The following is a 15711-nucleotide window of genomic DNA, read 5'->3' as shown; positions in this document are numbered from 1 at the left end:
AAGGGGAGCTGGTATCATTCCTTCTGAAACTATTCTAAACAATAGAAAAAGAACTCCTCCCTAACTCATCTTATGAGGCCAGCATCATCCTGATACCAAAACCTGGCAGAGACACAACAAAAAAAAGAAAATTTCAGGCCAATATCCCTGATGAAGTTTGATTTGAAAATCCTTGATAATACACTGGCAAACTGAATCCAGCAGCACATCAAAAAGCTTATCCACCACAATCAAGTCGGCTTCATCCCTGGGATGCAAGGCTGGTTCAACATATGCAAACCAATAAACATAATCCATCACATAAACAGAACAAATGACAAAAACCACATGATTATCTTAACAGATGCAGAACAGGCCTTTGATAAAATTCAACATTCCTTCCTGCTAAAAACTCTCAATAAACTAGGTAATGATGGAACATATCTCAAAATAATAAAAGCTATTTATGACAAACCCATAGCCAATATCATACTGAACGGGAAAAAGCTGGAAGCATTCCCTTTGAAAACCAGCACAAGCATTCCCTCTCTCACCACTCCAATTCAACATAGTATTAGAAGTTCTGGCCAGGGCAATCAGGCAAGAGAAAGAAATAGAGGGTATTCAAACAGGAAGAGAGGAAGTCAGATTGCCTCTGCTTGCAGATGACATGATTGTATATTTAGAAAATCTCATCATCTCAACCCAAAGACTCCTTAAGCTAATATGCAACTTCAGCAAAGTCTCAGGATACAAAATCAAATGTTCAAAAATCACAAGCATTTCTATACACCTACAATAAACAATCAGAGAACCAAATCATGAGTGAACTCCCATTCACAATGGCTACAAAGAGAATAAAATACCTAAGAATACAACTTACAAGGGATGTGAAGGACCTCTTCAAGGAGAACTACAAACCACTGCTCAAGGAAATAGAGGACACACACAATGCAAAAACATTCTATGCTCATGGATAGGAAGAATCAATATTGTGAAAAGGGCCATACTGCCCAAAGTAATTTATAGATTGAATACTATTCCTATCAAGCTACCATTGACTTCCTTTACAGAATTAGAAAAAACTACTTTAAATTTCATATGGAACCAAAGAAAGAGCATGTATAGCCAAGATAATCTTAAGCAAAAAGAACAAAGCTGGAGGCATCATGCTACCTCACTTCAAACTATACTACAAGGCTACAGTAACCAAAACAGCATTGTACTTATACCAAAACAGATGTACAGATCAATGGAACAGAACAGAGACCTCAAAAATAGCACCACACATCTACAACCATCTGAACTTTGACAAACCTGACAAAAGCAAGCAATGGCAAAAATATACCCTATTTAATTAATGGTGCTGGGAAAACTGGCTAGTCATACGTGGAAAACAGAAACTGGACCCCTTCCTTACACCTTATACAAAAATTAACTCAAGACAGATTAAGGACTTAAATGTAAAACCCAAAACCATAAAAATCCTAAAAGAAAACCTAGGCAATACCATTCAGGACATAGGCAGGGGCAAAGACTTCATGACGAAAACACCAAAAGCAATTGCAACAGAAGCCAAAATTGACAAATAGGGTCTAATCAAACTAAAGAGCTTCTGCACAGCAAAAGAAACTGTCATCAGAACGAACAGGCAATCTAAAGAATGGGAAAAAATTTTTGCCATCTACCCATCTGACAAAGGGCTAATATCCAGAATCTATAAGGAACTTAACAAATTTACAAGAAAAAACCAACCCCATCAAAAAGTGTGTGAAGGATACAAACAGACACTTCTCAAAAGAAGACATTTATGTGGCCAAGAAACAAGGAAAAAAGCTCATCATCACTGGTCATTAGAGAAATGCAACTCAAAACCACAATGAAAAACCATCTCATGCCAGTTAGAATGGTGATCATTAAAAAGTCAGGAAACAACAGCTGCTGGAGAGGATGTAGAGAAATGGGAATGTTTTTATGCTGTTAGTGGGTGTGTAAATTAGTTCAACCATTGTGAGAGACAGTGTGGCGATTCCTCAAGGATCTAAAACCAGAAATACCTTTCGACCCAGCAACCCTATTATTGGGTATATACCCAAAGGATTATAAATCATTCTACCATAAAGACACATGCAAACATATGTTTATTGCAGCACTGTTTACAATAGCAAAGACTTGGAACCAACCCAAATACCCATCAATGATAGACTGGATAAAGAAAGTGTGGCACATATACACCATGGAATACTATGTACCCATAAAAAAGAATGAATTCATGTCATTTGCAGGGATGTGAATGAAGCTGGAAGCCATCATTCTCAGCAAACTAACACAGGAACAGAAAACCAAACACCGCATGTTCCCACTCAAAAGTAGGAGTTGAACAATGAGAACATATGGACACGAAGAGGAGAATATCACACACTGAGGTCTGTCAGGGGCTGGGGGAAAGGGGAGGGAGAGCATTAGGACAAATACCTAATGCACTCGGGGCTTAAAACCTAGATAATGGGTTGATAGGTGCAGCAAATCACCATGGCACATATATACCTATGTAACAAACCCACACGTTTTGCATATGTATCTCAGCTTAAAATAAAATAAAATTTAAAAAAGGAAAAAGAAAAACACTTGAATACTGAAAAGAGAAAAAATGGGAGGGCGGAGGAGGGTCTAGGGATAAAGAAAACTACACATTAAGTAAAATATATGCTACTCACGTGATGGGTACACTAAAATGTCAGAATTTACCACTATACAATTCTTCCATGTAAGAAAAAAAAAAAACACACTTGTACCCCAGAGCTAATGAAATAAATAAATTTTTTTAAATTACCTTTCTGACCCTTCAAGCCATCAGGGCCCCTCACACCTGGGCGGCCTGGAACTCCTGGGTGGCCTCGCTCTCCGGGTGGACCAGGAAATCCCAGTCCTGGGGGCCCCACAGGTCCTGCTTTGCCCGGGGGTCCCAGAGGTCCAGGAAATCCTTTACCACCTGGGATCGCATCTTCATGATCCCCCTGGGAATGTTACGTCATGAGTCAATTACCAACCATTGAAAGTTCATGAACTCAAAGCAGTCATTATAGGTTGTAGAAACACATGCAAAAGTCCATAATTTCAGGAGACAGGTACTCTGTAGCAAATGTAATTTTAAAATAATTAACTTGGATACTTCTTAATATTTTAAATATATATTTAATGTATATTATAATATATAAATATACATATGATATATATATATTGAGAGAGAGAGAGAGAGAGAGATGGAGTGTCTCTCTGTCACCCAGGCTGGAGTGCAGTGGTGCTACCTCTGCTCACTGCAGTCTCCGCCTCCTGAGTTAAAGCAATTCTCCTGCCTCAGCTTCCCGAGCAGCTGGGATTACAGGCAGCTGCCACCTCGCCTGGCTAATTTTTGTATTTTTAGTAGAGACTGGGTTTCACCATGTTGGCCAGTCTGGTCTCACACTCTTGACCTCAAGTGATCCACCCTCCTTGGCCTCCCAAAGGCGTCAGCCACTGTGTCTGGCCAAAAAACACATTTTACATCTTTATATACATATATATGATATGAGCATGTGTGTTATGCCTCAAATACTAGAAATAATGTGTGTGATATGCCTTAAATACAGAATAAGAGATTTTATGTCAAACCACTCTCTAATATCATATGTCATAAAATATAGAAATAAGTAGATCAAGGGAGGTGGTGAGCTTACAAATCAAATACACCATTCTTATGTATTTGAAATTGTTTTCCTGCATTCTCTTGAGAAGATACATAGATAGACTCCATCATCCTCCACCCATTTGGGTAAAAGCCTAACAAGTCCTTCTCCCTCCTGCATGAGAATTTGATTTTCGGTTAACTGTCTAGTTCTATTCTCTGATAAAAATTAGATTGTCAACTACATTCCTAGACAGTATTGCTTTTAGCAAAATCAATCCCCACTTGCAAAATTTGCATCTATCTGGAAGAACTCTGGGGAGCCTGCATCAGGGGTTCCCTCACTGGCAATCCCTGGTGGGGTCCTCAAAAGCTGTGCAGTGGATAACAGCTCCCATGGGGAAGGAGGCTTTCAAGTCAGGGCTGCCTCCATGTCTGCCATATGTGGGTCTCATCCTTCTTGCACCCCAACTGATTGAACAGCTGAAAGGACTCTCAAATGCAAGGAATATCTGACACTGTCCTGCTGGCATTTTGAGGGACCTTTTATCCTTCTAAATGGTATGGTCTCCAATGTGGTCTAAAGCAGTCTTATGGATCTGGATTGTTTCCATGAATCTAGGAAGACCTCAGTGAACATTGTAGAAATTCCTCTCCCAGTTTGATCTATATAGAACACTCATCAATTAGATGAGTACATTATGACAATGTCCACTCAGTGACAACGATTTCTAAGTAGCTCCTTAAGGGGAAGAATTAAATAAGCAGAGATTACCAAGCCTAAAGCAGAGATCATTCACATACTTGTAACCAGGAGAAAGGTCAGAAAGCTATAAACACCGTCTAAGCCAATTTCCAGGCTTCTCTCTCTTAGTCGCTTGTATTCTGTCTGAAGGGGTTCCTGTAGAATCAGGACATGGTCTTTCCCTATGGCAGCACTCTCAATGGCTTCCCATTATATACGGCAGGCAGCACAGTTTGGTGGAAATAGCATGCACTTTGAAGACAGGCAAGTTTTCACTCCTATTTTGCCTACTTGACAGATGGGTAGCCTTGAGTATCAGATGCTAAGCCTCTATTTTCTTACTGTAAAATTGGAAAGGTATTGCTTTACAGAAGATTGCTGTTATGAGGAAAACATCTGGCCTGGCTTACGTGACATTGTAAGCATTCAAAACTACTGCATATATTTAAGATATTTTAAGTTTCTAAGCATTGGATCATCTCATCCTCTTCTTTTATGACTTTAATTACCTACACCTGATGTCCACCAAAAACACGTCTATGCAGCAATATCCTTTATCAGTGAGATTTTTCCATCAGCCAATGCCTTGACTCTGTGGATTTGCATGAGTTCACCCTTTCATGCTCACTACTTTCCCCATGTGCATCTTCTCCAGGAAACAGAACTGATACTAAGTATTGGGACCCAAGCTCCATCCTCTACCCGACAGTCGACTGAAAACACCTAAAATCAGTGGGAGCCTTCTAAGACACAAGTTTCTTTCTCAGGAGAAAGTAAACACCACGAGAATAATACAAAGACCAAGGACCGAAAGTCTTGCTAGGACTGAACTGCCAGTGAGGATTTTATACCATCTCCAATACCATTTATAACAATCGTCTTTTGGTGTCAGGGTGCCAAAGGTGATTCTAATTTGTGGCATGTTGATATTTTACTGAATTTCAGCTTGGCACACAGAGAAGGGGGAAATAGTTGCTTGTATGACCATATAAGAAAGTTAAATTCCAACAAGAGAAGAATTATACATACTGGGGGTCCTGGATCCCCTTTTTCTCCAGCACGTCCATCCAGACCATGTAATCCCAGCTGCCCTGGAAATCCTGGGGGCCCATCAGGACCTCTTTCTCCTTTGTTCCCTGGGAATAGAGGCCAAAACATATTCAAGCTCTTTAACAGCAGGGGTAAAGTAGGATAGAGAGGGAAAAAAGAAAGAAAGAAAGAAAGAATGAATGAATGAAAGGAAGGAAGGAAGGAAGGAAGGAAAGAAAAGAAAGAAAAAAGAGAAAGAAAGAAAGAAAAGGAAGGAAGGAAGGAAGGAAAGAAAGAAAAGAAGAGAAAGAAAGAAAGAAAGAAAGTAAGTAAGTGACCTTGACTCTGGGTTAGTATAGTTTCCTGAGTATCTCAATTGCCCAAGTCACATAAAACACGCCAAAGCCAGAGGGAAGAATGGCAATTGCTAGAACCATTGAATCTCTTTACCTGGGAAACGCTCCTTTTCCCATCCCAACAAGGAGCTGGTACGCAAAGGTGCCAATTACAGAATCTTCCCCTACTTGTGTGAAGCTAAACACAGGACTCTATCCCTGGTAATGGGGAAGGGGGAATGGTTCGTGGTTGGGCACTTGCCTTAAGCTAATCAGTCCTTTCTGCAATTATTCTTCTATTTGGAGCTGACAAAGTGGAACTCTCTCCATCTCTAGATGTAAGAACTTGGAGCTGCCTGGGGGTATGAAAATCAGTCTGATGGGAGAAAATATAGATGGTGCAATGTGAGATGAAAGATGCAGGGACAGCCTCTTGATGCCACTGAGGTCTGGATCTGGTTGTCCCAATGCAAACCTGTGATGGCTAATATTAAGTGTCAACTCGATTGGAATGTAGGATGCCTACATGACTGGCAAAGTGTTTCTGGGTGTGTCCGTGAGGGTGTTGCCAAAGGAGATTAACATTTGAGTCAGTGGATTAGGACAGGAAGACCCACTCCCAATGTGGGTGGGCACCATACAATTAGCTGCCAGCACAGCTGCAACAAAGCAGGTGGAAGTGGGAGGCTTGCTGTGTCTAACGGCTTTCATCTTTCTCCCGTGCCGGATGCTTCCTGCCCTTGGACATCAGTCTCCAGGTTCTTTAGTCTTTGGACTCTTAAACTTAGTGGTTTGCCAGGGCTCTCGGGCCTTCAGCCACAGACTAAGGGCTACACTGTTGGCTTCCCTAGTTTTGAGGCTTTTGGACTTAAAAGTAGGAAAGCCACTACTTTTTGGGCTGAGCCACTTCTGGCTCCATGCTCCTCAGCTTGCAGACTGCTATAGTGGGATTTCACCTGGCAATCATGTAAGCAATTCTCCTTAACAAACTCCTTTTCATATACGCATATATCCTATTAGTTCTGTCCCTGGAGAAGCCTTGCTAATAAAAGACCTTACCTTTTAATCTTTCACATTTTGTTTAGGTCAATAAATTACTTGAAAAAAAAACCTATTTCAAGCTGGGCTTCTTTCACTTATAACTAAAATATTATTGACTAATACAGAGTACTGTAATGCAGTGAATAAACACCAGCCAAGCGAAAAGAGGGCTTGATTCAAATCCAAGTTCACTATAATGAAGATGTGAATGTGTGACTAAAGGAATATTTATGTTTTCAAATAAGAGACAGGGGATTTGGCTCCACATCATACAACCCTATGAAGGGCAGGAAGTATTTTTTTTAAGTAATTTCAACCATCCTAAATTGTATAGAATTGATCTGTGGTCACAGGGGAAATTACTGCAAGAGGAGGGTCCATACATCATTCATAAAATAGGGAGTTAAGTGATTGATTATGCTTACCTTTAACTCTTGATACAACCATGTCACCCTTTGCCCCTTTGTTGCCAGGTCGTCCAGAGGCACCAGGCTTTCCCTTGGTGAAAAATAAGAGCAACAAATTAGACTAATTGTGATGGGTCAACAGTTACATCTGTGCATATTGAATCTCTCTCTTCCTCCTAAATCTCGTTAAAGATTCTAGCTTGGCATTCTTGGTCTCATCCCCTTCCCTGCCTTCCAAGGTAGTCCTGTCTTGCAAAACTGAGGCTCTTGAACTGCATGTAAAATGTAAAAACTGGTGAAATCTTAATACGATCTGTACTGGAGTTAAGAGGAATAAATTGATGACAGTTTCCTGGGTTTGAGAGTGTACTGTGGTTATGCAAATATGGTTGTGTTTATGTATCACTGCGGAAGCTGGGGAAAGCATATATGGGAACTTCATGACTGTGTAACCTCTTGTGAGTCAACTACCTCAATTTTTTTTTTTTTTTTTTTTTTGAGATGGAGTTTCACTCTTTTTGCCCAGGCTGGAGTGCAATGGCACAATTTCGGCTCACTGCAAACTTTTCCTCCCGGGTTCAAGCGATTCTCCTGCCTCAGCCTCCCAAGTAGCTTTGGACTACAGGCATGTGCCACCATGCCCTGCTAATTTTTTATTTTTAGTAGAGACGGGGTTTCGCTATGTTGGCCAGGCTGGTCTCCAACTCCTGACCTCACTGCTGATCCACCCACCTTGGCCTCCCAAAGTGCTGGGATTACATGCATGAGCCACCATGCCCAGCCTTCAAATTACAATTTATACTTAAAAATTTTTAATTATCGTGGGCTTTGTAATGTGAAGTGGAGAGGAAGGAAGAGAGTGGGATAACCACAAGAGATGCCACTGAAGCTGAAGGTAGAGGTTTAAGAATAAGTTTGCAGTGCAAAATGCATGGAAGTGATGTGCTGCTAAGGAAAGCTGATGAGCAGAAGAGGAAATAAGAATCTTTGCTGCAGTTAATATATTTCTTTTGTATAGCAGGTAAATAGCTAATTTTGGCTAATAGGCTCATGATCTCTTAACCACATTGCTCAAAAACCAAACAATTTGAGTCATGCTTTTTAAGTGTTACATATTATTGAATATCAAACCATGTCAAAATTATGGGAACCTGGCTAGGCGTGGTGGCTCACATCTGTAATCCTAGCACTTTGAGAGGCCGAGGAGGGTGGATCACTTGAGGCCAGGAGTTTGAGACTAGCCTGGCCAACATGGTGAAACTCCATCCCTACTAAAAATACAAAAATTATCTGGACATCATGGGACACACCTGTAATAATAGCTAGTTGGGAGGCAGAGGTTGCAGTGAGCCACGATCATGCCACTGTACTCCAGCCTGGGTAATAGAGCAAGACTCTGCATCAAAAAGAAAAAAAAAATCTATATCTATCTCTCTGTCTCTATCTCTATATCTGTAACTATATGAACCTATTGTCAGTATATTAGGGTGGCCAAGCACATCAAATATCATTATAGAAGCATCATACAGAGTCCAAGGTTACTTACCTAGTGATAGCAATAATAAAAAATCCACAGTCAAGAAATTGGAGGATGGTAAAAACGATTGAGCAGGCCAGCTGCTTTGCTCCCACAGATGCCACTAACTTGTCATGTTTTCTTTTTTCTTTCTTTTTTTGAGACAGGGTCTCATTTCATCCCCTGGGCTGGAGCACAGTGGTGCAATCACAACTCACTGCAGCCTTAAACTCAAGCGATCCTCCTACCTCAGCCTCTCGAGTAGCTAGGATGGCAGGTGCATGCCACCATGACTGGCTAATTGGTTTTTACTTTTTTGAGCGTAGAGATGGGGTCTTGCTTTATTGCCCAGGCTGGTCTCAAACTCATAGCCTTAAGGGATCCTGCTGCCTCTGAAAGTGTTGAGATTACAAGAGTGAGCCACCAACCTGATCTTGCCTTATCTTCACACAGTCTAACAGTGTGTTCGCACAAGCTTAGCTATCTTTTTTTAACTGGCCCTATTCATTTATAAGCTGTGAGCTACAGAGGAGAGGAGAGTACCCATAGAGATAAGCACACTGGCATCAGCAATCATCAGGCAGTAATGGTGAAGACGAAGCCAAAAACTCACACAACAGGCATAAAAACTCAAATGGACAGAAGGGTTGGGAGCCTTTTTCCTAGAGAAAAAATATGTCCACACAACTCGATATCATTCTAGTGTACTACCCTGTTTGTAACAAATGTCTGTGACCCATCAAAAAGGTGGGTAGAACAAATTTCTTACAATACATTAGAAAGAATTAGAAACCATAAAGTACTACTGTAGGTTGAGTTTTGTTTTATTCTTATTTTTCCTATATATGCTAGTCATAAGTCGCAATGGGGTATGGCCAAAGTGTATGGCATATGGTATCCTATCCAATAAATGGATAAAAAAATGCCCTTCTGATGAATAAATTATCAGGACAGAAAACTGTTCGCATAGCATTTGCACCAACATCTTTCCAGAATGAGAAAAATGTGGTCTGCTTAGTAAATAAGACTTTGGTACATTGGAAGAATGAACACACCCCAGGAGTCTGAGCAGTTTACTACTTAGCACATTGGAGACTCTGAATGTTTGATGAATTGCTCTAATGCTCTGTAGGTGTAGAATTTTAAGTACTAGCATAGATCATAGACTTATTTGAGCTAATAAGGAAAAAATTATGAGCTAATAAGGAAAAAAATTATCAATGCTGTTATTGGATTTCATTAAAGAAACAATTACTGAAAACATTAAGGAACCATTTTGAAAACTACATAGAACCAGGCATTACTCTGAGTACTGAGAATACAGCAGTTAACTAGACAATCTTGCCTTCAGGCACTTAGGCTCTAGTGAAATAAATGTGTAGCCTAAGAGGTTCCTGGGGTAAACGTTCTCAGCAGCTTCAGATAGAGAGCTACTTTTCACAGTTTTAAGACCTGAGATCACCAAACACATTTGCTACTCTTAACAATAGGAAGCCCAGCAGCAACAAAAACTCCTCTCTGGGCTGGGCAAGGTGGCTTACACCTGTAATCCCAGCAGTTTGGGAACCTGAGGTGGGAGGACCACCCAAGGTCAGGAGTTTGAGACCAGCCTGACCAAAAAGGTGAAACCCCCGTCTCTACTAAAAATACAAAATTAGCTGGACATGGCAGCACATGCCTGTAGTCCCAGCTACTCAACAGGCTGAGGCAACAGAATCACCTGAATCCTGGAGGCAGAAGTTGCAGCGAGCTGAGATTGTGCCATTGCATTCCAGCCTGGACGACAAAAAATTCCACTTCAAAAAAAAACAACAAACCTCTCTGCCAGGTAGGTCCTAATTGTTCTACACACAGATTAGACAAGAAACATCAACTTCAGATGTCTACAGGGGTAGCACCTGTCCAGTCCAAAGGGAACAGGTGGGTAGGCATGGGGGGAATAATCCCACAGCCACAGCAGAGGTGGGAAGGCAATAACATTGTGTTCATAAACTTCTAATGTCTCAGGAGAAGCCATAAACCTCACATTAATAATTCAAAAACAAACACCATGAGGACACAACCAAATATTCCAGCAGGTCAGAAATAGCCTGTTTGTTAGTCTGTTTTTGTGTTGTTATAAAGAAATACCTAGCTGAGGCTAGGTAATTTATAAAGAAAAGAGGCTCATGGTTCTGCAGGCTGTACAAGCCTGGCACCAGCATCTGCTCAGCTTCTGATGAGGCCTCAGGAAGCTTCCAATCATGGCAGAAGGTGAAGCGGGAAGCCAGTGTATCACATGGCGAGAGAGCAAGAGAGGGAAGCGGGAGGTTCCAGACTCTTTTAAACAACTAGATCTTCTGTGAACTAACTGGGCAAGAACTCACTCATCACCAAAGGGATAGAGCTAAGCCATTCATGAGGTGTTCCATAACCCAAACACCTCCCACCAGGCCCCACCTCAAACACTGGGGATTACATTTCAACAAGAGATTTGGAGGAGGCACACATCCAAATTTTATCAACCTGTGACAGTTTGCAACCATTGGTGCACCCTGCAGTCTCCGAGACTTTAATTCACTGGTATGCACCTTAGACAGTGCGCAAAACACATGACTGAACTGAATTTTTACCAACTAGCTTCGAAGATGGTGGTGTTATATTCATTTTATAAATGCTGCAAGTAAAACTCAGAAGACTGCAGAGCTCCCAAATGTCAGAGATGGGATCTGAAGCTGGGTCCACTTGCTCCTAGGCCCTAGTGCCTTGCCTTCACTACAGAATCCTGGTGGGAAATCCCATTCTATGGAGCACTGTCAGGCTAAGGCAATGAATGCAAAGACTTGGTTCAATTATAGAAAGAATTACACATTACTTAAGCCTACTTTTCTGTTTTCTACTTTTCTACCAATCTGTGGCTGCTAGGGCCAGAGACCAGCAGATGAGAGAGGAGATGCAGGGAGGATGGGGAGCCCCCAAGAGTGAGAACACCCAATAGTCTGCACTACCTTTCATGCTCTCTCTTCTGTCTTCTTCCCTTCCTCCTTTTCTTTCTTTTCTTTTCTCCTTCCTTTCTTTCTTTCTCTTCCCTTCTCTCCCCTCCCCTTCTCCTCCTGCTCCATTCTCTACCCTTCCCTTCCCTAGTGCCCCATCGTATGACCCTGGCCCCTGACTATGACCACAATGTGATAAATTTAAAGCAGAGAAGCCATATGGACAGAATCATATACACAACAGACAGCAGAAATGTGGCCAGTCTAAAAAGGTAAGCCCTAGAGTAACTGAAGTAAGTAAACCTTATCCATGATAACCCTAAATAAACAAGCAGTCCACACTCAAAGATGTTAGCCCTAAATAGCAAGTCAACAGGAAGCCACAAAAATATTTTAGGACTGTTAAAATCTTCACTAAGAAGATTAAGTAGCAACACACGCAAAAATGACTATGGTAAAACGTTGGATTTAAAAAGCAGACAATAAAATGGAAATTACTTAACAATTGCAACCTTGCTCATGTACAAACATGCATTAAGGACCCAGCTTCCTGTTGAGTAGAGGTGGCCAGTGTGCTTTGTACATGTGACAAGGGTACTGCTGGGACACCTTAATCATTACCTTCACTTAAGGCCCTCAGGTTGGAACCTTATTTTCATGAGATTTTCTTGGGAAAATGGAAAAGAGTCCTTTGGGGCTTGATGATCAAGTTCCAGGCCATTCCAGGATTGAGCCTCGTCAATAAGGAGGGGACAGAGGGCTCTCTCCAGTCACCACAGGAGTACCCCACTGGGCAGTGCTTTTATTCTGAGCAATCAGACAGCTGAGAGGCTTTGCCTCAACCTGGGTCATCTGTAACTTTCACCAAATGAGAACCATTTTGAGATCAATCTCATCAAGATCACATAAACTGTGACAAAGCCATCATTTATATCCCCAGTCTGAACCTCTCATCTGAATCCTTAAGTTGAATACCATCCTACTGCCTACTTGACTTCTTGCTTGCTTGTCTAATAGGCACCTCGAACTTGAAATGTCTCAAATAGAACTCCTTTCTTTCCTCATCCTATGCCATTTCTTCCATTGCCTTCCCATCTCAGTACATGGCAACTGCCTTCTTCCACTGGCTCAAACAAAAAACCTTGGTTCTGTCCTTTACCTCTCTTTTCCTTATATCCTATGTCCAATCTAACAGCCAACCTGTTGGCTCTACCTTCAAAATATATCCATAATCTGACCACCTTGCACCACACCCAGCACCACAACAATAAGGCATTGGTTGTCATATCTCACCAGGATTACACAGCAGACTCCCAGCTAATCTCCCAGCTAATGTCCCCTGTCCGTATGGTCTATGCTCCACAGAGCAACCAGAGTGTGCGATCTGTTTGAAACTACTGTCTCTCTCTTCTTAAAACTCTCCCCTGGCTGTTCCATGTCATCTAGAGTAAAGGCTCAGATCTGACCCATCTGTAAAGCCCCATGCTTTGCAACCCCTCCTAACCTCAAGCCAGTTCTCTGACTTCATTTCCTGCTCTGCCCCTCTCTCTCTTCACTCGAACTACAATCGATGGTGATGGCCTTTATCACTACCTGATGTACTGGATATTTACTTGCTGATCTGTTAGATGGTCTGTGTCCTCTCTGAAGCTCTAGGAGGGCAGAGATTGGGCTCTGGTCCTTGCTGTACCCCCAGCACCTGAAACAAGGCCTAGAACATAGTAGACGCTCAATAATACTAATTAGTTGAATAAGTAAATGATGGATGGATGGATGAATAAATATACGGTTTTTGTAGTCATTAATATAATGTTTACAGGTTCAAAACATAAAGCATATATCATACTATAAATTAGAAAGAGGCACCTTGATTTTTATCTCTACATATTTGATATGGCTTGGCTTTGTGACCCCACCAAAATCTCATCTTGAATTGTAATCTCCATGATCCCCATGTGTCAAGGGAGGTACCTGGTAGGAGGTGATTGGATCATAGGGAGGGTTTCCTCCATGCTGTTCTCATGATGGTGAGTGAGTTCTCATGAGATCTGATGGTTTCATAAGGGGGCTCTTCCCCATTCATGCTCTCTGTTACCTGCTGCCATGTAAGACATGCCTGCTTCCCCTTCTGCCATGATTGTAAGTTTCCTGAGGCTTCTCCAGCCATGCAGAACTGTTAGTCAATTAAACCGCTTTCCTTAATGAATTACCTAGTCTCAGATAGTATCTTTATAGTAGGTGAAAATGGACTAATATAGTGTCTCTTTTACTGGAAAGATGACTGGTAAGAGGTACTCACTGGTAGCCCTGGAGGTCCTTCAGCACCAGGAGGTCCTGGGTCACCTTTTGTTCCAAGCCAGCCAGGCAGCCCCAAGTCTCCCTTACTCCCCTGCCTCCCATGAAGTCCTGGAGGGCCAGGAGGGCCCATGGGACCAGGCTCACAGGCACAGAGTCCTTCATTTCCTAGACAGAGGATCAATGGCAGATTTGTCATATTTCCTGAATAAAATCCCCAATAAGGGCTTTACTGTACAAAACCAATAGCATAAATGAAGAACAAAGAATCTGATATGCTAATTCTTATTGCAGATAATTGAGAGTATATGCTGTGGGGGCTGGGTGTAGCATGGGGTACTGTGTGGGGTGCCTAGACGTGGGATGTGGGGTGGGTATACCATTTCTAACAAGTGGAGGTTTCTGTTCCTTAATAAATTTATCCTGACAAATTCTAGGGGAAAAGCTGATACCCAATTCTACTGAAGAAACATTAAAAATAACACAACTTTTTTATTTTTAGAAGTTTAAAAGCCTGTTCTTTGGTTCCTCCTGAAAAAAAAACTAAAAACATTAATTGGTGAGCACACAAACCCTAAACAACTAAGGAGACAAAATAATACTTGAAGAAGGATTTTGATTGCATTGATTATAATTGATAATTCACCACAATGCATTTTCCAATTATCAAGATTTTTTGTCTTAACCAAATATCTTCAAGATAGTCGGACTCCTCATTCGTGCTGATGCAGTCACACCCACCTGACTCACTTGCCCAGAATGGCTCCAAACAATTTAGAGTGAAGAAACAGAGAGACAGGCAATGGACGAGTCTGGGAAATATATGATCCACAAAAATCAGACATCAGTACTGTCCTATCACTGCCACTCTCAAGAAATCAAAAGGACCTTGTAAGCAATGTCACCATTTGCAGGCAAATTTATTGGCAGGCAATTGTTTCCTTTATACTCTAAGGTACAAGGCTTTGACTTTTCAGTGACTTTTAATCACATCGCATTTACTGGAGTGCTCTAGTGGGTGACTGAGGTGAGTAACAGATCTGAATGAAATGCCACATCACACATCTCAGAAATGCCCCCGATCATCCATGTGTGATTGCCTTCTAGAAATTCTACCTTTGGTTCCTACTTGCCTTTTTCTCCTTTTGAGCCTCTTCCTCCTGGAGGACCCACTTTGCCTTTTATTCCTTGTGGTCCAGGGTTCCCAACACTACAGTATGTCACTGTGAAGGGAGTAAAGAGGTGGGCAGAAAGAATCACATAATTTTTCTGACTGTCCTCTACAGAGCAAGTGACTTTTGCACTCATATCCTCCCTGATGTGTTTCCTTTCCCAGGCACATTCTTTGCTCTCTTGCTTTCCTAGGATTCTTTCTTTCTGAAATAAGAATATACATACATATAGATGATGCAGTGGTTATGGCATGCTTCTGCTACCATAACCATTGATAAGGACAACCCTAATCTCAGCCCTAAATTAGTGGGCTGCAAAACAAGACAATGGACAACAAAACAAAACAAACAAATAAAAAAATGGAGTCAGTGTATGGCAAAGATATTCCCCCCTCAGTTATCAATCCTTAGCTAGTGAAGAAAAGGTAAAGCAGAAATTCTGTAAAAACAAAATTTTGTAAAAACAAAATTTCACAGATGTCTGTTAAAGATGATAGATAAAATGTGAACAGTAAGTTTGGCGTCCTCCCCAAATCCCAGTACAGTAAAAGAATAT

General features: G+C 41.4%; 1 protein-coding gene across 1 annotated transcript in view; it reads right to left on the bottom strand.

Moving 5' to 3' along the window:
- COL4A4 (collagen type IV alpha 4 chain) overlaps positions 1–15711 on the bottom strand; it is a 137245-nt gene that overhangs the window by 62672 nt on the left and 58862 nt on the right. Inside the window, exons 21-25 of the mRNA XM_064372756.1 lie at positions 15117–15206; positions 13988–14151; positions 7219–7291; positions 5418–5524; positions 2813–2996 (exon numbers count right to left, since the gene is read on the bottom strand). Of these exons, the coding sequence (XP_064228826.1) occupies positions 2813–2996; positions 5418–5524; positions 7219–7291; positions 13988–14151; positions 15117–15206 (618 nt within the window). The remainder of the gene's footprint in view (positions 1–2812; positions 2997–5417; positions 5525–7218; positions 7292–13987; positions 14152–15116; positions 15207–15711) is intronic.

Source organism: Aotus nancymaae, unplaced genomic scaffold, assembly GCF_030222135.1.
Source record: "Aotus nancymaae isolate 86718 unplaced genomic scaffold, 86718_ANA_hifiasm-v0.15.2.pri h1tg000008l, whole genome shotgun sequence".
NCBI classification, from domain to species: Eukaryota; Metazoa; Chordata; class Mammalia; order Primates; family Aotidae; genus Aotus; species Aotus nancymaae.
Note: the sequence above shows the minus strand (reverse complement) of the source record. Positions and strands in the feature narration are given on the sequence as shown.